This window comes from Oryctolagus cuniculus, chromosome 7 (assembly GCF_051225735.1).
Source record: "Oryctolagus cuniculus isolate XC-2025 breed Fujian yellow rabbit chromosome 7, ASM5122573v1, whole genome shotgun sequence".
Taxonomy (NCBI): domain Eukaryota; kingdom Metazoa; phylum Chordata; class Mammalia; order Lagomorpha; family Leporidae; genus Oryctolagus; species Oryctolagus cuniculus.
This window is the reverse complement of record NC_142873.1, coordinates 119,442,722-119,465,197: the sequence shown is the minus strand read 5'-3', so window position 1 is coordinate 119,465,197 and position 22,476 is coordinate 119,442,722. Positions and strand designations below refer to the sequence as shown.

At 59.4% G+C, this 22,476-nt stretch overlaps 1 protein-coding gene across 3 annotated transcripts in view; it reads right to left on the bottom strand.

Moving 5' to 3' along the window:
* The window catches only part of SSBP3 (single stranded DNA binding protein 3), a 153,842-nt gene that overhangs the window by 25,145 nt on the left and 106,221 nt on the right, over positions 1-22,476 (bottom strand). For all 3 annotated transcript variants that reach the window (XM_017346275.4, XM_008265216.5, XM_017346276.4), the window contains exon 5: positions 14,902-14,991. In XM_017346275.4, coding sequence (XP_017201764.2) covers positions 14,902-14,991 — 90 coding nt within the window. The remainder of the gene's footprint in view (positions 1-14,901; positions 14,992-22,476) is intronic.

Below are 22,476 nucleotides of genomic sequence, written 5' to 3'. Positions count from 1 at the left end.
TCTGACCAGCCCCAGGCTGGGGTGGCAGAGGCACATCAGGCTCTCCCTGAAGGGCTCCCAGGGAGAAGGAAGAGGGCACAGCGACAACCAAGCTTGAGTGCTGGCCTAACTGCCAGGGGCTGCAACTGGAGGCGATGTCTCGCTAGGTAAACTGAGGCCTACAGCAGCCAAAGAGTGTAGGTCCAGTCCCTCCAGGAGCCACTAGCAAGGTGGGATGAGAACTAGGGTCCCCTGCCCAGCCCCTGGCTGGTCTCAACTCTTTCCACTGTGCTGCACTGCCTCTGCAGGCCGACTACAAGGGGACTCGAATCCTGGGGGAGAGCTTGGCTCACAGTAATCCCTGCTCCTGACCCCGGGGAAAGGAGGCAGCAAACGATACGTATCCACTTCCTGCCCAGCCTCCATGCTGCCCCAGACCCTGCTAATGGCCCTGCCGGTCTGTCTCGGCTGGCCCCAGGATCTGACTGGAGACCCTCAACTCCTGCACTTCCTTTCAGTTCTCTTCTGTGATTCCAGCACTGGCCAGTGTCCCATTCAGCAGCTTCCAACAGCCACTCAAGCAGAGCCTAGAGCTCTGCTATGGGTGACCGAGGCCTGAGCCGTGCTGTCGCTGTCTGGACACTGAGACTTGAGTGGCAAAGCCTTCATGACAGCGGCACAGTGGGGAACAGGGTTCCCACAGCCCCACGACCCCCGGGCTCGGAGGAAATGCATCGCAGAGCCATCAGCAGCACCCCCCCACCCCCACCTTTCACGCATCCGAAGCATCCTCGACTCAGGAGTTGGGCTGTGGTGTGATGGGAAGGCTGTGCTGCTCCATGGCCCCGGGTCCAAGCCCAGGTCCTCAAGGGCACGCCAGGAGTCCAGCTCCCTGACGGCTGTGGCCTCAGTGTCCTCATAAGGAAAATGGGGACCCTCCTACAAATATCACAGGTGCGGTCCCCTGCCCTGTGCCCCCTCCTGTAGCCATGCACTTGCCATTGATAAGGCAAGCAGAGGTGTCACCCGTGGCCTTGTGGCTCCTGCACCTGCTGCAGGGCACAGCCCCTGGGACCTCTGAAAGCCACACCCCCTAACACTATCCCAACAGCGCACTCCTGACACTCTGCCCTACCTGTGAGTGCTCTGTGCACCCCAGAGGAAAACAGCCAGGGCAGGGCCCAAGCACAACAGGGAGGCTGGGCCCACAGGAGACCACACAGCCATAGTCAGCATATCCCACGCCTGTGGGCTCAAGCAACCGGGGGAAAAAAAAGCTGGTACCACCAGGCTGAGCTGCCAAGCTGGAGATTCCAGTGTCAGCTCCTAATATTAAAAACCATCTTTACGAAGAATAACAACGCAACACTGACCTTAAGAAGTAAAGTAATCCAAACAAGCGCCAAGTTAAATGCTTCCCCAATCCCTGCACTTCTCCCAAACGCCAGCCCGCACTGCTCAACGCTGCCTTCCTCTGCCTGCGTATAAGGCACCCGCAGAGACGTGGAGCTGGGCCCGAGCCCCAGCCTTGTGGGCAGGGAGCACGCAGGACAGGCCGAGGGTCCCCCACGCCCGAGGCACCAGGGATGGAGGCCTGGCCTCGTGCATGCGCCTGAAGTGGGGTGGCAGGCCCGGGCTGTGTTCTCACTGGGGCACTCAGCCCACACACAAGGCAGCAGCGCTGTCTTCCAGGACAAACCTGCTTGTCGTTGCAGAAGGCCATCAGGAAAGGGACCTGAGGTTTTGGGCCACTAAGTGACAGACTCTGTTCACAGATGTCGACTTGAGGAGACACCGCTGGAGAGGCCAGGCTGTCACTGGCTAGTAGCGGGACACAGAGGGCTTGTAGTGCCGCCGGCCGGTGGGCCTCGCCTGGCAGCTATGTCCCTTTAACCAAGTGAATGTAAAATTACAGTAATTATACACAGGGCAAACAGCATGTGGCAGACAACTCGAGTTGCTCCTAGGATACTGGTGCTGACGGAAACACCATGTGCCCCCACTGGGAAGGTGGCCACAGTGTGTGCGTGCCACCAACACCCAAGTCTGTGGACACAGGCTGCCTCACCCGCGGCCTCCCTGGAGGCGGAGGCTGGCTGCTTGGTGGGGAGCGGCAAGGGAGAGTCAGGGGATCCTGGAGTACGGCTTGGGGAGCTGTTTCACGGCTGCACCTCAGTCTGCGTCTGAGGCAGAGACTACTTTGGTGCAGGTGAGGTGCACCTGGAGCTGGGTCTGTCTGCACACCCTGGTGGGCCTGGCCCACATGCAGTGAAGGAGGGGGCCCAGCCAGGTGGGGCCAACACGCAGGTTTTGGCACAGCCCCTGGAGAGCTCACAGTCAGGAGAGGCTCCGAGCTGCCCAGCAGGTGAGCCCGCAGCACTCACAGCCCTCCCCATGGGCACAGGGTGGGGGGCTTAGAGGGCTGGCCAGCGGGACGGACCCTACTCCTGGGGGGGAAGTCACCAGCTGGAGGGAGCGGGAAAGTGCCACGTTTCCCCCTCAGGGTCACCTCCACATAAACATCAGGGATGCTCACAGCCACCCAGGCCAGGCTGTGCAAAGACTGGCCAAAGACTCATTGATTTCTATCTGAGCCAGGGCCCCAGCTGACCTCCCCTCCTCCCCGCCACTCTCCCTGAGGACCTAGGACGTGCTGGGCAGATGGGAGGGCGCAAGGTCTGCACAGCTGTGAATCTGGTGTCCCCAGATGCACCCTGCTGAGCCTCAAACAGGGGGCACTCAACAAAGGTTCTGTGTAACAGGCACGAGGCACGCTTGCGCCCCAGGGGTGCAGAACCAGCAGGCGACAGTTTCCAAAACAAAGCGAGGGAACCTGGCAAAGCAAAGCGAGAGCAGCCTGCAGGACCGAGGCGGAGTTCCTCGGGGCTGTGACCTCCCTGGTCTAGGTCCAGGCTCAGTCCCCTGCATCACGCATCCCACTGTGTCAGAGCGGGGACCCTGAAGAGCATGGCCGCCATGCTGAGCGAGAGGAAGCTCAGGACCAAACCCGGCCCGTCAGGTTTTATTGGGATGTGGTGTACGTAGGATTTTACACACTCATTTAATGTGTACTGCAACAGCGGAGGCCAGTGGCTGCCACAGAGCCAGGCGGCCCCACCAAGCCAAGACGTACCTCCTAGCTGGACCTCCAGGAAGGAAGTGGACCCCCGTGCGGAATGAGCGTTCTCAAGAGACGAGGGGGAGCCCGGGAGAGATCTAGCTGCACTCTTGCAGACTGAGCCTCCTGCCTCTGAAACACCAGGGGCCATCCATGTGTCAGCTTTCAGTTTGGGGACATGTGCACAGACTACACTGGCTGGTTCTCTAACCTGAAAATCCAAAATGCTCCTGAATCCTCGGCAATGGCGACGCAACCCTCAAGAGCTGCACATTTTGGTCTAGGCCGCTGAGCCCGTGTCTGTTTTCTGATCCTCACCTTCCACCTTTCTTATGGCACAAATGAAGCCGAAGTTCAGCCCACTTTACAAAGGAGAACACTGACGTCCGGTGACATTAAGGTCCTAACTATCAGGGCCAAGACTGGGCCCACTGAGACAGACTGAGTACTGGTGCGGACTGGAAACCTGAACTCGGGTTCTCTCACCAACACGGCACGTGGCCGGTCAAGGAGTCCTGGCTTTCACAGCTACTGCTGTGAGGACAAAATGACAGTGCATCCTCCTAATGCGGGCCTGGTGCTCATGCCAGTGCACGGGTGCCAGGGGACCTCTCTGTCGACCATCTCCCTGGTCTCCCTCTTGCCCTGATGCTGGGCACTGAGCTGCTCTCTTGCTTGCCAGGAGAATGTTCAGGGGGCTCGATTCCCAGCCGTGAGTCCAAACAGTCAGGACCGTTCCCTGTGGAGTCAGGGCCCCGGGACTTCTCCAGAGTCAAGGTCGCCTCGGCCAGGAAAGGGCTGACCTCGAGTGGCTGCGGTTGGGATAGCACAGGGGATAAGAGTGCAAATGTTGCATGTAGACACTGTTGGGCCTCCCTGTTGCAGATGCTGTGTGTGCGTGCACACTTGTGTCCATTAACCGGGCACTCTTTCTGGGGGCACGGGAAAAGGCATCAACACCCAGAACATCTACCTGGCAAGTCAGCCCACCCAGGCTGCGGGCAGCAGTACATGCTAAGTGCTAGAGACACTTGATTAAGTAGCGCCCTGTGTTGCCCCACAAAGTGGCTCAGGCCAGGTGGAGAGACCAGCTGTGAGCACACCGGAGCCACACGCCAGCAGAGGCAGGTAACAGGTGCATCAGGGAGAAGGCTGGGGCCTCTAAGCTAAGGGGGCAGGCATTAGCCTTCGGAAGCTTGTGCAGGGAGTGGCAATCACACCCGTATCTTGGGAACCACACAGCCATGCCGCTCCTTTCCACAGATGTTTTGGCATCTGAGCTTAGAAATCGGGACTTGCGGCCACTGGAACCTGGGCTTCACAGGTGGCCAGGGCGCTGATTCCCATCTCCTGCTGACCACACCTGCAACGAGGAAATCCTTCCCAGCCTGTTCCTAAGTGGCAGTGGCCCTTCCATCCTCCTGGCTGCCCCACTAAGCCACACCCCCAGCCGCGAAGCCAGCCCTCTGCCACGCTGATGAAGGAGCTGCGAACCAGGGGCCCTGTGAGTGGGTTTCTGGCAGGGTTTGGGAGAGGCACCTCTCCCCCCGCAGCCTCCACTCACTGCAGAAGAGACCAGCTTTGTGGGTGGGTGGAGGTGCAGGCAGAGGTGGACCCGGGACCCTGAACCATGCGGGTCCCTTGGAGCAGAGAGGCACCGAGCCTGCCTTGCCGAGGGAGGCTCATCCTCTCCAGCTGCAAAGAGGCAGCCCTCCTGCCCGCCGGCTCCCACGCCTCCTCTCGCTGGTGCTCATGCTCCAGGCTCCACTGTTAATCACGACAACACGGCGAAGGTGAGGCGCATATTAAATAGCACTGCCTTACCCACCCAGAGAATTCCTGCTCTACTTCCCACTCTCCAGCCACACACGTACGTGCACGCCTGCCCGACCCTTTCACACCCAGACAGTTCTAAACAGCAACGATTCATCACATCCAACGAGCAAGGGGCTGCCGGACCCTGGAGGCCACACCCCCAAAATGCCCGGAATCCGGCCCCCATTGTCCACTGAGCAGAGAGGGCTGGGAACAGGACGGCATATTGGCCGTGGCTTTTGCTCGTAGAGCGCTCTGGGGGCCTGGGTGCTGTCTCATGCCTCTCCTTCCTTCCTCGGCCAACGAGAGGCAGGAGGATGCAGCAGGGAAAGAACCAGCACCCGGCGGAAGCACAGGGCTGGGAAGCCCAGCCCACGGCCACACAGGACACACGTGGGCCATGGGGAAAGCCTCAGTGCGAACGCAAGGAGCAGCTCCGTGGCACTGTTGCAAGGCCCTGGAATCACAGAGCCAGGAGCCCAGTCCCTGGTTCCTGTGGAAACTCAACTTGTCTCCCCTGTAAAATGGGGCTGCCCCCGCTTCAACGCCCCACAGCCTTGCAGGGAAACGCAGGCTACAAACACCAAGAGTCCTTTGCCCAGCGCCAGGAGCTGCCCCTCACTAAAGGTGGCTACTACCAAATCAAGCTGCGGCTCGGGCGCCTCCCTGCCTCTGCGAGCCTTGAGACCATCTTCCTGGATGCATCCCGCTCCCCGGGAGCTGCCTCCCCAACAGCCGTGGGGAATGCGCCTGATGCTCCCCTGCAGCCGAGTCGTGGAGGATCTGGCCCTGGAAGTGCCTCTGTTCCTCTGGCCTCAGAAGTCCTTGCTGCCCCAGAGGACAAGGGCTGGGTTTCTGTCCACCACTGCACCTGCCACGTCCCTGCTGAAGCCAACAGGCAGGGAGCCAGTGACCCAGGCCCTCCTCTGGGGCAGGTCACCCGCTTCTCAACTCTGGCCATTTCTACACCTGCAGGTGAGCTTCCGGGGACTGGTACTGCAATGAACCTGAGGAGGAGGAACTTCATCAGATCCGTGGCACGAGCATGTCTTTGATGAGCTTGGGGCAAGACTTGTTAAAGTCTTCTTAGAAAAAACAAAAAAACAAAAAACAAAACAAAAAAAACTGACCTGAGAGTGAAGCAGCTTCAAGATGGGTCAGGGAGGACTCTGCGGCCTGTAGAGGAATCCCAGCAGACGAATGGAGGGGGCAGAGAGCGACAGCTCCGGCCGGCCCTGGCCCCAGGGACCGACGGGCAATGCAACAATGGGGTGAGGGTCACGGGGCCAGACCAGGGAGAGTTCCCAGTGCCCTGCCAAGAGCTTGGACCCTATTCTCTCAATGAAGGAACACCACGGACAGAAAGAAAGCTTGGTGGGGAACGACCTGCCATTAGCCCACGGCCTATGACCACCGAGGGGACATGGAGCCCAGCAGGGCCACTCTCGTGAGTGGGAGTTGAATGCACACAGCACTGAATGCGTGCCTCTGGGAAGGAGCCTTGTGCAGCTCGTCCACTCTGCCTTCCCTTCCGGTCACACACGCCAGCTCAGGGACAATACACAGCTGGACTAGCTCCCTTTCGACCACCTCTGGTGGGAGCTCCCATCAGGTGGGAGAGTCAAGGTGGCAGACCCGACCCAAGGAGGTGGGCAGGATTCAGCAAGGTACCACCTGAAGAGCCAAACGGGGCCCAGGGCTTGGCAGATGCTGAGCTGTCAGTCAAACGTTAGGGGCGCGCACTAAAGAGGCCAGTCAATCCAGGGAACGGCCGGAAAGTGCCCCACACGCCACGCCACCCAGGCAGCACCAGACCCTGGGAAAGGGGTAAACTTCCAGCACCCTTTGCTCTTGGGCAGCTGGGAGACCCAGCCTGGGGCTTGCAGGAAAGACAGCCCAGGACACAGAGCAGTGACCCTGACAGCTGACAGGCCCCAGGCAGGACTTCACGCGTGCATCCTCATGGTGTCCCTAGGTGGCCACGGCGATCACTGCCCCCAGTTCTCAGCCCACCCGGGCACTGCACGACCCCAGAGCTGCCAGGAAGGAGGGACTTCCTCCAGAGGGGGTGCAGACAGAGGGGACCCAGCAGCTCTCCACTCGAGACAGAGGTGTCAGCTGGGCCAGGAGGCGTGCCGGTCAACATGGAACCTGAGGCCACAGCGGGCACCCTTCAAGGGCAGTAACAGACCAGGACCGGACACGGCAGGTTTGCAAAAATGAGCAGTCCTCCCACGGCTCCACAAGGAAGACGTGTGACGACAGCACCAAGGAAAGGCAGGCGGCCGAAGCCCCTGACAGCCACTGCGCCTCCGCCCTGCACTGCACGGAGACCACATGCCCGGGGCGGGGAGCTCAGCCCCCAGCACAGAGCTGGCACTTCCTGAAGGCTGTGACCCCACCCAGCTCCAGTCTCCTTCCCTGGGGGGGCCTCATTTATGCCAATGCCAGCATTTTTGGGGGTGGGAGGGGCTTTCCAGAGAAAGAGTGCCTGGGGGGTTGATCTGGAGAGAAACAGGACCCAAGCCGGGAACCCACTGCCACATCCCCAGCATGGAGGGCAGTGCCTCCCACGGAGCTGGATCTGTGCGTGGTCCCTGACCCCAGCCGAGGCGCTCTGCGCGGGCGCCCTGTGGCGCGCTCTCGCTCAGGGGGCCGTCCCGCTGCACGCAATGCCGAGGCATGTTATTACAGGATTCTGCTGGAACCCTCTCCCTCAGCCTCTTCTGCTGCAAGGGCTGAGGAATGTGACCTTTTTTTTTTTTTTTCTTTAAAGGAGAAAAACCTCAGCAAAACTTGCAGGGAGGGAAGGTAGGGGTGGGAGCAGAGGGTGAGCTCCCCAGTCTGCCAGAAACAGGCAAACAAAACATCCCCACCCAGGACAGGGCTGGGGGAGCTGAACCCCACGCCCGGAGTGGCGTCTAGGCACGGGGAAATCTCAGTCCTCCAAGAAACACGAGAAAGCGCAGGTCCAAAGTGGAGGGGGCCAGCCCAGTGCTTCACGAACAAGAGGGGAGGGCAGCTGTGGACACTGGGCTTCCAGCATCAGGTCCATTAGCGCCAGGGAATCCGTTAGGGCTCAAAGGAGGCCCAGAGAGGGGTGGCAGCAGTGGCACCAACAAAGCCCAGGGCTGGACTCCCCCGCCCCTCCCTCAAAGGGACACAGAGGGGCCTCGGCCGGCAGGGGAGGCATGGAAAAGCGAGTCCCCTCCCCGCTGGGCAGGCAGGGGCAGGTGGCCAGAAGGACCCGGTGTGCAGTCCCGCCTGGCTCTGCGGTGCGGGGCTGGCTCCACGTTAGGGGGCGGTCGAGGCCCATGGAGCCGCCGGGTGCTTTGTTACCGAGCAAATCTCCTAGGCACTGCCTGCTGATGCATAGCTAACCGGGCGGCAGACACTGATTTATGTTCAACTTTCCATTTCATCAGTGAGAGTCACGGCGCTCCATGTGCAGTTCACGTTTTTCAGAGGGGGAGGGGGAGGCGGCTGGAGTGCCCAGACCCAAACGTGTCCACACGCGTGCACACAGGCACGCGCCCCGGCGCCCCGGCAACTTCTCCCTCCTCTCCAAGGGGGAGGGGGGAGGGGAGGGCGAGGGGCTGAGCCGGCAGCCGGGCAGCCTGGCACGTCAGGAGTAACCTTTTGTCCACCGTTGCTAGGAGCCCTGGGGGCGGTCATCTGCCGCTGGGCAGACGCTAGGCACCAGGCTGGCTGCCGGGCGGGAGTACAGTCTGACCTTTGTGGAGGTGGTGCTGGCAAGGAAAAATAAGGCTTGCTTCCTCTCTCCTGCCCCAGGCTTCTTCACACAGGCCAGGCGGCCAGGGGGGGCAGACCCGCAGCACCCCTCACCAGACAGAGGGGGTGTGCCGGGTCCTGAGGGCCCACAGTGGTGCTGGACATGGGGCATGGAACCTGCACGGGGCTTCAATGCAGCACGCAGAGGAGGGGCAGAGGAGGGGCTGCCCTCGCTTGCTGGCTTGCTCGGGCCAAGTGGGTTTGTAACAGGTGGGGGCTGGGGGCGGGGAACAGCGCTGGTTCCCCACCTCCCACTGAGGCCCCAGCCAGCAGTTGGGGTGCCCCGCCTCCTCTCTAATCCTTCCCAGCAGGGGTGACCCTGCCTTCTGTCAGTCTGCTGGAAGACAGCAGGGTGAGGGGCGGGGTTTCTGTCTCTGGGAGGGGTGGGCACGCTTTGGTCCTGTCTCCCACAGGCTGGCTCCCTCCACCCACCGGGAGGCCGGAGGGTGGGACCCACAGAGGGTCCTCAGGAAGCCTGGGCTCCGTCCCACCCACTGCCAGTCTAGACCGTCTTCCTGAGCGGCTCCCTGCCACTTGGAGCCCAGCATTCTGCGTCTACGCAGCAGGAGTGCTGCTGGCTCTTGGGCCTACCTGACAGGCGCAAATGAACTCAGAGCAGAGGGCACCTTCTCTCATGTGGACAGTGCTCCCAGCAGCAGCTGGCCAGGCTGGCAGCTCCAGAACCCCTGCGGGTCTTTGCTCCTCCCCCAGGGCCTCCCCCTACTAACCCATCTCTCTGACCTACCCAGTGTGGCCTCATGTGGGCCTGGAGCCTGGGGCTAGCTCCAGCACTGGCCACTGCTCCAGCTCGGGCCAAAAGCCACCAGCAAAGGGATGGCTTGGTGGGGGTCGAGTGCCACCGTGGCCAGCCCAGGGTCACTGGTGCTCTTCCCCTCTCCTCCATTTCAAGTCCTTCACCCATCTACTCCTGGCTCACCTGTTGGCTCTGTTCCCATGGCCCAGCCCAGCCAGCCATGCCTCTTGCCATCCCATACCTGCCCTTTCACATCCAGTCTTGGTGCTCCCCCTGCCGCCTTCCCTGGTCTCTCAGCTCAAATGTCAGCCCCTTGGGGGAAGCTTGCCCAGACAGGGCTGGCTGCTCCCTCCGCCGGCACCCCCCGCCCCGGCAGGGCCCCGCCTGCTGGGGGGCCTCACGTGGCATCTCCCCACACAGCCATCCCTGTTCCCCCACCAGACTGAGCCCCTTGGGGGCAGGGTCTGTGGCTTTGGGAACCGAGAGCTCCCTGCACCCTCACAGCCTATGGCTGAGGGAGGAACACACCAGCCCGGCCAGGTTCCAGCTTCTTCACCTGCCCAGCCAGGTCCCTGCCATCTGTCAAACGGGGCGCCTGGTGCCCACGTACTAAGCCCTTGCTAGCAGCTAATTTTGGAGGCCACAACATCAAGGAGGTTTAATTCTTCCCAAGTCTCCTCTCTCCCAAACTCAATTCTGGTCAGTACCAAGAAGTCTTTCCTGAGCCGTGGGTCCTGGCCCCGGGGAAGATGCCTGCTTCCCACTGCAGGAGGCAGGAAGTACGCAGCCCTGGGCCCAAAGCCGTGCTAGGCGGCACCACTCCCTGGGTTCTGACCCGCCCTGGAAACACACTGCCCACTGCACCCCCACCCCCAAAGGTTCACGGTCCCCCAAGCTCATGGCTTCACGGTTCGACTGGTGGGGGTAGGAATGTCTTCCACACAAAGGCTCAAGGGGGCCTGGCCTCCCTCGCCCCCCGAGGATCTGCCGTGCGGAGGCAGGTGAGTGCCTTCACCCGCAGAGTGCTCCTTCAGACTCCCAGCTGCCCTCCCCGGAGAAGCGCACAGGCCTTGTTTCCTGGGTTGTTTCTGCATTCCTTGGCTATGTTTTCACTGGCTCCTTTGCCTCCTCTCCCCAGTAGTGGCTGTGGAAGAAGACCTCAACCTCTAAGGCAGGCGGGCTTGGTCATCAGAACGAGGACCCACCGGGCTGGAAGGGACATATCGATCACTCATACTGTTGCCCTCCCCTGCGGGACGAGCTCGGAGCAGTGCCGAGAGCTTTGAATGAGGTTTTGGCCCAGGGAGCAGGAACTCCCCACCCACATCCCTGAGCACCCGCTGCAGCACCCAAGTCCCTGCCTGCTCAGAGCGCACAGTAACCGTGCTGGAACACAGACCTGGTTCCGGCCTCATGCAGCCCAAGCCCGCTGCCTGCTAGATGAAGCCCACACTCCGCAACAAGAGCCCACGGCATCTCCAGCCTCCCACTGGGCACCTGTCACCCACCCCATCCAAGACTCTGTCTCGGCTGGCGCGGCCTCCAGGCAGCCTTCCCTGACGGCTCCTCGTGGCAGGTAGGCTGCTCCCCTGTCCCGCCACAGGCGTGGCTGGTAACAGTCCCTCCGGCAGGCTGGCCGCCGCCACGGGCAGACCCCGAGCTGAATCACTTTGAGCCTAGAACCAAGCCTGTGCCTTTCCCACCCCGGGGGAGCAGACAACCATCACTGAGTTCCTTCTCCCTCTGGGATTGCACTTCCACAACTCTAAGGGAGAAGGCAGGGCTAGCCTGGGGATGGCAAGTACAGGATAGGCACTCGCACTCACACGGTGGCTAGCACCACTCAGGATCTGCTGAGCGTGGACAGTCAGAATCATTCTCAACATGTGTCCTGGGCAGCCGCCACCAGGGGTGGCATCGGAACGGAAGCTCATTTGCTTCTTTCCAGAGAAGATGGCTACGTTTCTCTGTCCTCTCCTCTTGTTCTCTCTCCTGTCTCTGGACAAGCGGACATGCATCTGCCTTTTGAAGGAACACTGGCTCAGGATCTCACGATAGCCCTTGGCTGACCACTGGGGGCGCACTATTCACCTTTCCAAGTCTCACTTGCCCCATCCGTCAGGCCTCTGCAGAAACAGTGATGGAAATCAGTCAGCTGCATGTTTAAAAATGCTACAGAACTCAAAACAATGAGAGGAATTTAGAAACAAAACAAGAACAGAAGCACTGTTCTCGGCGACCTCTGCTCTTCTGTTTCTCCCCAGGTTCTGGACCTGGAAATTCTTATTGGACGGCGGCCCCTTAGCGCCACCTTAGGGCCCGGGAACTAGGGGACCCACCCAGATCAGCAGGCCCAGCCACGGCCAAGCTGGGTTTGCCAGATGCGCAGCCTAACTGAGTTAAGCTTCATGAAAAAAAGGGCCACTGCTTGATTATGTAAAATCCATCTGGATCCAAAGCAGAAAATCAATGTTGGAAGGGCCCTCAGAGACCATCTGGTCCAGCCTATTCCATCCACCGGTGAGAAAACGGAGGCTGTGCGCCGGGGCGGCGGGGGGGGACCGTGCCCAGGGTCACCGCAGCACACGTGTGGCCAGGCCCTCCACGCCCTTTCCCCTTCCATACTCCCAGACCACCACACTGTGGGGGCGGGATGTGCCCCCTCCTACAATGTGACAACACAAAATAAACTCAGTTCCAACATTTATAACATTCATCATGGCCTGAGAACATGTCCAGGGCTGGACATGCCAAGATCTGGGCATTTAAAAAAAAAAAACAACACCACAAGGACCGCGAATCAGAATGCCCTTGTTAAATTCTACCGAGACTCCAGACCCGCAACCCCAAGCAGGGGGTGTGGTCAAGGCTGATTTCGAAACCCCCTCCCAGCTGGCCCTTAGCCTGCTACCGTGTACATCTATGCCACAGGCACCAGTCACCTGGGGAACCTGAACACCAAAGAAGAAAAAGCAAGTGACAGCCCAGGGGCAGCCCTGCAGTCTGGCCATCGGACAACGGCGGAGTTGCTCTCGGAGGGGCTGGTACGGGAGGGGACAGCTGCTCTCTCCCACCCTCCTGGAGGCCCTACCAGCTCTTCTAAATTTAGGACAAACTGGGGTGCAATCCGACCTGAAAACTGGGCCAGCCACTGTGGACCATGGTCCGGGCAAAGCTGGGTCAGGCCCCCCAAGCTGGCTCCCCAGCGCCACGCCCTCCTGCACAGAGCTGTCCCCGGGGGCGGGGACCAAGCAGAGGAAGAAGTGCAATTGCAGGCAGCAGATAAAACCCTCGATACCATCTCTATTTCCCTGCTAATCTCAGAGCCGCCGTGTGAAAAATGAGCGGCAACCAACAGCCAATGCTTCTGCCGCGAGCCAGCCTGCTCTGCAAATGGGCAGCCACCGCCTCCTCCACGGAGGTGCCCTCTCCCCTCAGCAGCGACCCAGCTGAGCACGGCCTACCCCAGCTGTCCAGAAGTGCGCAGGACACAGACAGGCCAGGACACCCTGACTGGGACACAGAGCAGACAACTTTCAAGTCAAGAGGGCCCAAAGTTACCTCTGCTTGGTGGTGGCTGTAGTGGCTAAATAAGGCCAGGAGTCAGGCTGGCCTTTCTGACCACACACCCCCAATATCACAGGGAGAGCCCGAGAAGAATGTCTGGAATCAGGCCTTCCCCGGGGCAGTCACAGAAGCTGGGGACTGCTCGGACCTGCACCTTGGCCTGGGCTCGGACCAAAATACAAGTGGATGGACTATTTTAAAAGAGCTGACTGGCTACTGCCTGCCTCCGCCCAGCAGAGTGGCCTGTGGCGGACAGCCAGGTGCATATGGACATGCAGAGGCAGACCGTGGCACCTCAGCGGGCTCTGTCCACCACGCACAAAGCCCCACCTGCACGGGATTAAGGGCATCCATGGTGTCACGGGTGAGGACACGTGAGCCTGGGAAAGAACTCCCAACTGGATAGAACTGAGCAGGAAGGGAAGGCCCCAGTGGGCAGGGGGCAGAGCAGCCGTCTGCAGCAGCCAGCGAGAATGCTGCCCTGGAGGGGGTGACCTTCTAAGCCAGCCGCTCTCAGGATTCTCCTCTGTGCCATCCACCTGCCTCCCTCGGGTCCGTGTGTTTCCCGGGATCCTGCAGTCTCATTCTCAGCCCCCTTGTTCGCATCTGCGGAGCCTCACAAGCCTACTCCTGAGGCCGGATCCAGCTCTGCCCTTTGGACACGTGTGGTCCTGGCAGCATGCTGCGGAGGCTGACACAGGTCTGCGTGCGGCCCTCTGACACCCTGAGCCACCGCTGTCTTTGAGGACCACCTAACACTGATGTCCTCGGTGGCTGGCAGTGGCACGCCCTGACCCTCCTCTGCTGGGAGTTAGCCTCCACTGAAGCACCAAAAGCGGCAGTGGAAGCAGCTTCGAGAACCCCTGACCGTGCCTAGGAGCTGCCTGACCCTTTGTGCGGATCTCCTCACCCCCCAGGGCAGCTGAATTCTGACTCCCACCAGGCCGGAGTCCCCCCGGACTTGGGCTCGGCCTCGCGGGTGCCAGCTCTCGACTGCTGGGCTGCACAGACGCAATCAGCGCCTCCTTTTCTACACAACAGGTCTTCCGTAGACTCAGCTGGTGAGTGTCCACTTCCCAGAGGCGCAGGCTATCCGGCGGGGACGAGCCTCCTCTCCCAGCCCCCTCGCAGCCCTGCACGGGGACGCCTCACATGGCATTTCCCGGCCTCAATGGGAGGTGGGGGTGGAGGAGAAGGTGGCAGGCTGGGGGCAAGGGACAGGCAGCCACACCCAACCCTGACAAAACAGAGAGGCAGACCAACCTCACACACACCCCAGGAAATGCCCAACACACGGAGGCCCGATTCCCACGCCAGGTGGGATCCGCTCCTGCCTGTGGCAGGCAGAGTGTGGGCACAGATGCCTATAGGATGCTGCCGGTGAGCACACCCAGAAAAAAAAAAATCGAGGGGTTAGCCGGGGCGGGGGGACCCCAAGAGCCACCAAGAAGAGGGGGTTTTTGCATTGCAGAGCCCGTGTGAGGTTTGTCGTGTGGACAGGCAAAATGAACAATGACAGCGACAGCAGCAACGAAACAGAAACAAGGAAGAGCTGACTTACTTAAGCCCAGAACACGCCTTTGGTGACAAGCAAGCTCCACGCTGGCCTGGCAGCAGCCCCACCACCTCACAGAGCAGGGGCCGGCCGTGGGAGCCTCAGGAGAGCAGCGCAGCGCAGGAGGCGGCCCGCTTCCCAACCCTCCGGCCCCTCGGCAGCACGGGAGGGCGGTGGGGACAGGGCGGGAAGGGTGGGGTCTGAGCCAGCAGAAAGCAACTTGGGTATTTGGACCATGGCAAACTGAGCTCCTCCTCCTTCCCCCACCTCGCCCCTGCCCAAATGCAAGGAAGGGCGCGAGACCCGGGGCCCAGCACATACCTGGAAGAAGCCGGGCGGGATGGGGCCCCCCGGCATCCCGTCGTTGGGGGGAATGTTGCCGAGCACGGGGCTCGGGGCAGCTGCTGCGCTCTGTGGAAACAGGAGGCAGAGGGTTAGTGGCCAAGCCCGTGACCAGAGACAGACCCAGACCCGGGGTCTGGCCGCATCCCCACAGCCCCTCCTGCCCACCAGTTCAGACAGGACATGCACAGGTCTGATAGTGACGCCTGCCTCAATCCCCAGGGGTGTCACTCCCTGGGCAAGTAACCAACTCTGGGCTCCCATCCCCTCACCTCTCAAGTAGGGGCGCCACGTCCACCAGTTGGGGAAGCAGCTCCGAGAATGGCTTGAGACAGGCACAGGAGGCACCTGCCGCAGTGCCGGGTGGCACTGAGCCACCAACACGCGGCAGCTGCACTACCAGCAGGATGCCCCTGCCTGACCCACCCCCCTACTCTAAGCTCTTTAAGATTTCTACTTATCTGTTAACTTATTTGAGAGGCAGAGAGATGCACAGAGAGAAAGACAGAGAGATCTTCTATGCACTGACTCACTCCCCAGCCTGAGATGAGCCGGCCGAAGCCCAGAACCCAATCCAATCCAGGTCTCCCCCATGGGCAGCAGGAACACAAGCACTTGAGCCAACATCACCTGCCACCTCCCAAGGTGCACATTAGCAGGAAAACGGGAACAGGAACACAGCAGGGACTCAGACACAGGCACAGGCACTCAGATATGGGATATAGGCGTCCCAAACAGTCTTAACTGCTGGGCCCCACATCAGCCACTCCAAGCAGCTCTCTGAGGGCAGGTGCGGTGAAGGGTACCTGTCAGCGCTCTGCGAGTGGCTGAATGTCAGATGGAACAGAAGATCAAGCGCTATCCACAACTCAATGACTACATGGACCAACCAACTGGGAATGCCCTTGGAGTGGGTGAAGGAAGGAGGGCAGGGCACGTTCGTGGCCCCTACCCGCACCCAGGGCTCCAGGTGAGTCACGAGAAGGGGGGTGCACAATGGGAGGGCTGTTGTTCCTCTTCTTGGAACGCAGGATGCTAGTGTTTACTGGTGCCTCTGCAGCAGCAAATGCCTCTGGGGTGGGGGTATACAGACTGGTCTCTGCAGCCTGGCCCCCTGGTCCCCTTCCAAATACTCGGCAGCCCACCGGCTCACAGGTCGCTGCCTCTGTGCCTGGCCCCGTGCTCACACAGGAAGACTCAGGCCCGAGAGTGCTCCCTAGGACTGCCCCTTGCCACCCAGCATGACCGAGAACTGGGGTGGGGGTAGTGGGGTGCAGGGCCACCTTGCAGGGCTTAAGGGGTTCTCTGAGAGTCACAGCTTCCTGTCACCACCTTCAAAAAGCCACGTCTTCCCTTTCCTCGGCCCTAAAATAGAAGCCAGAATCCCCAACTTCCAACTCTGGTGGGAGGAAACAAGAACACGTGCGAATCCCATAACACATGGCCCAACACGCTGGCTTCATGCTCTGTCACCTGCACCAGCCGGTGGGCCGACCACGGGGGCCAGGCCCTCGGCCTTTCTGGACCTGTTTCCTGCAGAAGTAGGAGAGCTACTGTCCCATCTTCTCGTCTAGGCTGTGGGGGACTGAGTGACGGGACGGCTGCGGAGGGGCTGCGCTCGCTAAGCCGGGAGCTCTGGGACTATGGAAACGCAGAGGCCGAGAAGCACTATGTGGCATGTGGTGAGTGCGTGGGATGCCAGGTACAGAGAATGGGCTAGCCACAGGTTACTTTCAAAATGATTCCGCCTACGGAAAAACCAGTCTGTGTGACGGAAGAGACTCCGCCAACCGTGATGTGTGCTACAAGTTCATGAGCTTCAAGTATCACCCAACATCAGCCTCCCTGCGCCCAGGTCAGACCACAGGCCCTCTCGGAAGGGGGGAGAGATCCCACAGCCCTTGCCCCTGCCCGCAGTGTTATCTGGTGGGATCCCCTGGGGAGATCTGCCAGGTAATCCATTAGCTGAACCACCGTGGGCTGCAGTGCTGCCTCCTGGCTCTCAGGGGTCCTGGGTAAACGCAACTCTAGGGATGAGCGGCTAACAACCACTGCACAACAGTAGGTGCAGGAAGCTTTAAAGTCAGTGTCCACCTTTATTTTCACCGACTCCTTTAACTCTTGAATCCTTTATAGAAGTATGATTATCATGAGCCACTGAACAACACCATGAGGTCAGGATTTGCTAACTTAGTAGTTAGCATCTCTTTGGTCTTTGGTGTCTTAGCTTTCGGATCACTGCCTTTGGAGATGGCTCCCCCCACCCCCCACTTCGTTTGTCAATCTACTTTCATGATAAAATATTCACATCCTTTGATATTTGGGTATTTGACCTTTTACATATTGAGGACATGGGATTAAGTACATCAGGGATTAAGAGTAAGTCCTGGGGCCGGCACTGTGGTGTAGTGGGTGTATGGGCACCAATTCAAGTCTTCACTGCTCCACTTCCGATTCAGCTCTCTGCTATGGCCTAGGAAAGCAGCAGCAGATGGCCCAAGTCCTTGGGCCCCTGCACCCGTGTGGGAGACCTGAAGAAGCTCCTGGCTCCTGGCTCTAGATCGGTATAGCTCTGGCTGTTGTGGCCATTTGAGGAGTGAACCAACAGATGGAAGACCTCTCTCTCTGCCTCTGCCTCTCTGTATCTCTGCCTTTCAAATAAATAAATCTTAAAAAAAAAAAAAAAAACAAAAAAAGAAAAGGAGTAAGTGCTGATTTAAGAGAGCCTTTAGCGAGCACACCAGTGCGCAGGTACCGGCTGCACCGCACAGGAGGCTCCTCCGCCTGAGGGGTGTGGTCTTCCCAGGAAGCCAGGGGTGAGTCAGTGGTTCTAGGAACAGAATCAGGAGAACCCGTGGCAGTTCTGTGAACGTCTGAAGGGAACGGGCAGGGCAACCACGGTTCTGGGGAAGGATGGTGAATTCTCTGAACTCCAGGCTGGAGGATGGAGTTCTGCCATTCTCCAATTTAGCACAACAAAGGCAGGCCAGGTTAGCAGTGACTACAGGGCAGGGGGCAGGAAGCTAAGCAGACAGCATTTACTCCCCAGCAGCAACACCCTAATAGCTGCATGGTGAATGTGCACCCCGAATGATGACAGCTTATCCTGCTCCCCGTGGATGACAGAGAGGACGTGGGCTCAGAACGGATCTTTACAAGGGGGATAAGAAACAACCGGTGTTTCACAGCCCAAATGGGGTAAGAACTCAGAAATAACCACTGCTAAAAAATAACATATACACTCTGAGCCCCTACACACACACACACACACACACACCCCAGTCACCACGACACTGGATCCCAGCCCCTACCCTCCTGTACCTTCACAGCACAGGCTGTTCTACCCATTTCTAAGACCCAGCACAATGTGAAGCATACAGCAGGTGCTCAATACATGACTACTATTTCTATTATTTCCAAGAACTGCTCAAGGCTGACCAGGAAGGGCCAGGCCAGGCCTTTCCACTCTGCCTCTCCCTGCCTTCTCTCCAGCTCCAAGGTAGAACTCCAGAAAGGTGCCCAGCAAATGTCTTGTGAGTCTCTTTAAAACACAAAATCCAAACTGACCCTCCTGACATTCATGAAGGCCCAGAGCACGCTGGGGGTGTGGCAGGTGCACAGGACAGGACGCCACACCAGCCTCCAGACCAAGAGAGGGAACAGCACTGGATTCAGACACCAGAGGCCTCATGTGGGGCGTGGGTCTTACAGGGAGGGGGCCCAGGAACAACATGCTCCTCACTTGGGGACTCAGTTTCCCCAGGAGTCCAAAAACGGCATTAGAGGAGGTGACCACTGGGGCCCTTCTTCGAAGCTGCTCTGCCCAGCCCAGTCCCCATACACCCAAGGGCAAGGGGGCAGGAGGCAATCCTCTTTCCAGAGGACCCAGGATCTAACTCTTCTCTCCACTGCAGGACATTTCGGGGTCACGATCACAAGGCACCCAGAGACCAGTGTGTTAGCTGGCCCGCCGAGAGCAGCAGCCGACACCTGGGCTCCAGCCGCCCGGGGCCCCCCTTCCCCGTGTGTATGCACAGCCACATACGCACATGGACTGAATAAAAGCACGAGACAACTAGGGCAGCAGTTGGGTAACTTGGGCTTTAAAAAAAAAATAAAATAAATTGTTTTCTAAACAGAAACAGGCCTCACGCAGGATGACGTGGCCCACCCCAGAAAGCTGCCTCCTGCAGGCCCTGGAGGTACAGTCCACTGAGGCCCGTGGCCCTACAGAGTGCCGCCCCAAGGCCATCCCACCGCACCCCCAACCCCCTCCCACCATCCCCATCCCCGGCCTTCTCTCTGAAGAACAGGGCTTCTTGGGGATCCCTGGCTAAGAACATAGCCACCAGGCGCGGGGTTCCCTCCAGTGCCTCCGCCTCACTGGTGAGCCACAAGGGGACCCACACGTGCCACGGCGACCACAGGCATCCCGCGCGGGCCAAGCCCGTTTGGCTCTCGACTGGTTCGCCAGCAGCCCCATCCCAGCAGGAGGAGATCCTCCCCGGTGCTCCCAGGAAAGGAAGCAAGGTTCAAACCCGTAGTCCCCGAGTCCGGGCAACTGGGGAGCTCAGCCCTCTGCTCTGGACAGGAGAAGGTCGGTCTCTCTCTCTCTCTCTCAATTTACTTACTTGAAAGACAGAGGGGAGGATACAGAGAGGTCTTCCATCCATGGTTCACTCGCCAGATGACTGTAACGGCTCAGGCTGGGCCAGGCCAAAGCCAGGAGCCTGGAGCTTCCTCTGGGTCTCCCAGGTGGGTACAGGGGCCCAAGCACTTGGGTCATCACCCCTTGCCTTCCCAAGCGCGTTAAGCAGGGAGCCGGATCAGGAGTGCAGCAGCTGGGTCTTGACTTGGCACCCACACGAGATGCCGGCGTCACAGGTGGAGGTTTAACCTGCCTCTCCTGCCCCTAAGCAGAAGAGTGACCCATGACCTTGGGGAGTCCTACCCTGCCCTACCCCACGCCAAGCATATGAACGCACTGCTGACAAACCCGCCCCCTCCCACCAGAACACACAACACAGGCCTCTGCTCTCATCCAGAAAGAGGAGCTTCCCGGAGTAGGCACCTGGGCTCCTGCTTGCTTCTGGGAGCAAGGGTGCAGGGTCAGTCCCTACAGGACACTCTCTTCGGGCCTCACCCCAAGAGCTTCAGTTATCCTCACTCGCAAGGCAGCGTGGCTTTCCCCACCCATCTGGACTCTTTTAGAGATAGTTCTATGCAGGGCCGGCATTGTGGCACAGTGAGTTAAGCCGCAGCCTGCAATGCCAACGTCCCAAATGGGTGTTGGTTTGCATCCTGACTGCTCTGCTTCTGATCCAGCTCCCTACAGGATGATCCAGGTGTTTGCATCCACCTGGGAGACCCAGATGCAGCTCCAGGCTCCTAGCTTCAGCCTGGCCCAGCCCTGGCCATTGCGGCCATTTATGGAGTGAACCAGCAGATGGAGGATCTCTGTCTCGGTAATTCCATCTTTCAAATAAATAATCTTTGTAAAAAGAGAAAGAAATAGTTCTATGCACACGAAGCTTCCAGAAAACTGAGTAGACATGAATGCACAAGGTGCATCTGCAGGGCCAGCCCCTCCCAACTCATTTACAAGGCTGCAGAATGGTGCTTTGCTCTGCAAATCCCCTCCCCTCCTCACCCCGCCCCAACTCTCAGGCCTTGGTGTGCAGCAGCACTGGCCACAAATGACCTGGCCAAGGGCAGCCTTCCTGGACAAACCCAACCCAGGCCACATAACCACAGGGCCCAGGGCTCCAGGCTCAGGAGTGCGTGGCAGGTGCTGTGGGTATGGCCACGTGCCATGTGGCTGGGACGTGGAGGTCACTAAGTGGCGAGGGGCACTCCTGCGACAGATGACCCCATAAACAGGGCCAGTGAGAATGGAGCGCCTTAGAGTGGTGCCCGCCCGGGTCCTTGCTGTGGGCAAGACAGGGGCATCGGGAATCCGCGCACAACACAGGCGTGGCCTGGGCCCTCTGGGAGGGGATTTCAGTGACGTCAACAGGGGATGAAGATGCACGGGGAGGGGCGCACCCAGGTCGAGAGGCCGTGACTGCGGGTGGACCCTCACCCACAGAGGGGGGAAGACGGAAGGGGCGGGGCTAAAGGCTGTGATGCACAGACCACAGAACATAACCCGTGGTGGTGAATGGGGGGCTCTGACTCTGCAGCTCTGACAAAACACAGAGCTCTCGCTACGTGGAGAGACAGAACCAGCTGCTGTTAAAAATAGGCTCGGATGACACACAGCCGTGACACAGGATCCCTGCTTTCAAACAGCCAGGGGGTCACCCCGGGGGAGGAGGGGTGGACACGCCTTCCCAGTGCCGAGGGATGGCTCTGGGCCCCTCCCTGGGTCCCAGAGCAGAGCCCTGAACTACAAAACGCTCCTCTGATCTGAACCTTAGAACAGGCTGTCTGGGGAGGGGTGGGCAGTGACCAGCTGGGTCACTCATTGCCATGACACAGCAGAAACCAGATTAAGAGAAGACATTTCCTGGGGATTCTTAGGAGAAAAGAGAGAGAGAGAGAGAGAACGAACGAACGAACCCTGGACTGCAGGCCCCAGATCAAGTCCAGTGCTCGCTGCAATTCACCCAGTGGGTGACTTGGGTCTCTCCCAGCCCCAAACAAGGCAGCTAAGGGCCTGCTGTTCCCACCACACAGGAGCTGCACTTAACTCCTCAGCCAAGCATCCTGCTGCCGGGAACCAGGAGAAAGGGGGAGGGAAACGCTCCCCAACACCCCTGGGGAGCTGGCATTCCTGCTTCACCAAGGAGACCAGGGCAGAGAGAGGCAGCTTAAGGCCACACAGCTGACGAGTGGCTCTAACTTCAGTCCCTATGTCTCTCCACCTCGGATCTTGGGCTCAAGAAACCCAAATAGGAGCTGGTGTTGTGGCGTAGCAGGTTAAGCTGTGGCTCATGGTGTCAGCACCCCTTGTTGGGAGCCGGCTGCTCCACTTCTGATCCAGCTCCCTGCCAACACACGTGGGAATGCAGTGGAAGATGGCCCAAGTGCTTAGGCCCCTGCCACCCTAAGCAAGATCTGCATGGAATTCCTGGCTCTGGCCTGGCCCAGTCCTAGCCAGTGTGGCCACTTAGAGAATAACCCAGTGGATGGAAGATCTGTCTCTGTCTCTCCTCCTCTATCTTTCAAATAAATACATAATCTCTCTTTTTTAAGATTTTTATTTACTTGAGAGGTAGAGTTACAGACAGTGAGAGGGCGAGACAGAGAGAAAGGTTTTCTATCTGCTGGTTCACTCCCCAGATGGCTGCACTTCTGATCCAGCTCCACTTCTGATCCAGCTCTCTGCTATGGCCTGGAAAAGCAGTAGAAGATGGCCCGAGTCCTTGGGCCCCTGCACCCACGTGAGAGACCTGGAGGAGGATCCTAGCTCCTGGCTTCAGATAGGCACAGCTCTAGCTGTTGCAGCAAATTAGGGAGTGAACCAGTGGATGGAAGAGCTCGATCGCTTGCACGCTCTCTCTCTCCCCCCGCCTCTCCTCTTTCTGTGTAACTCTGACTTTCAAAGAAAAG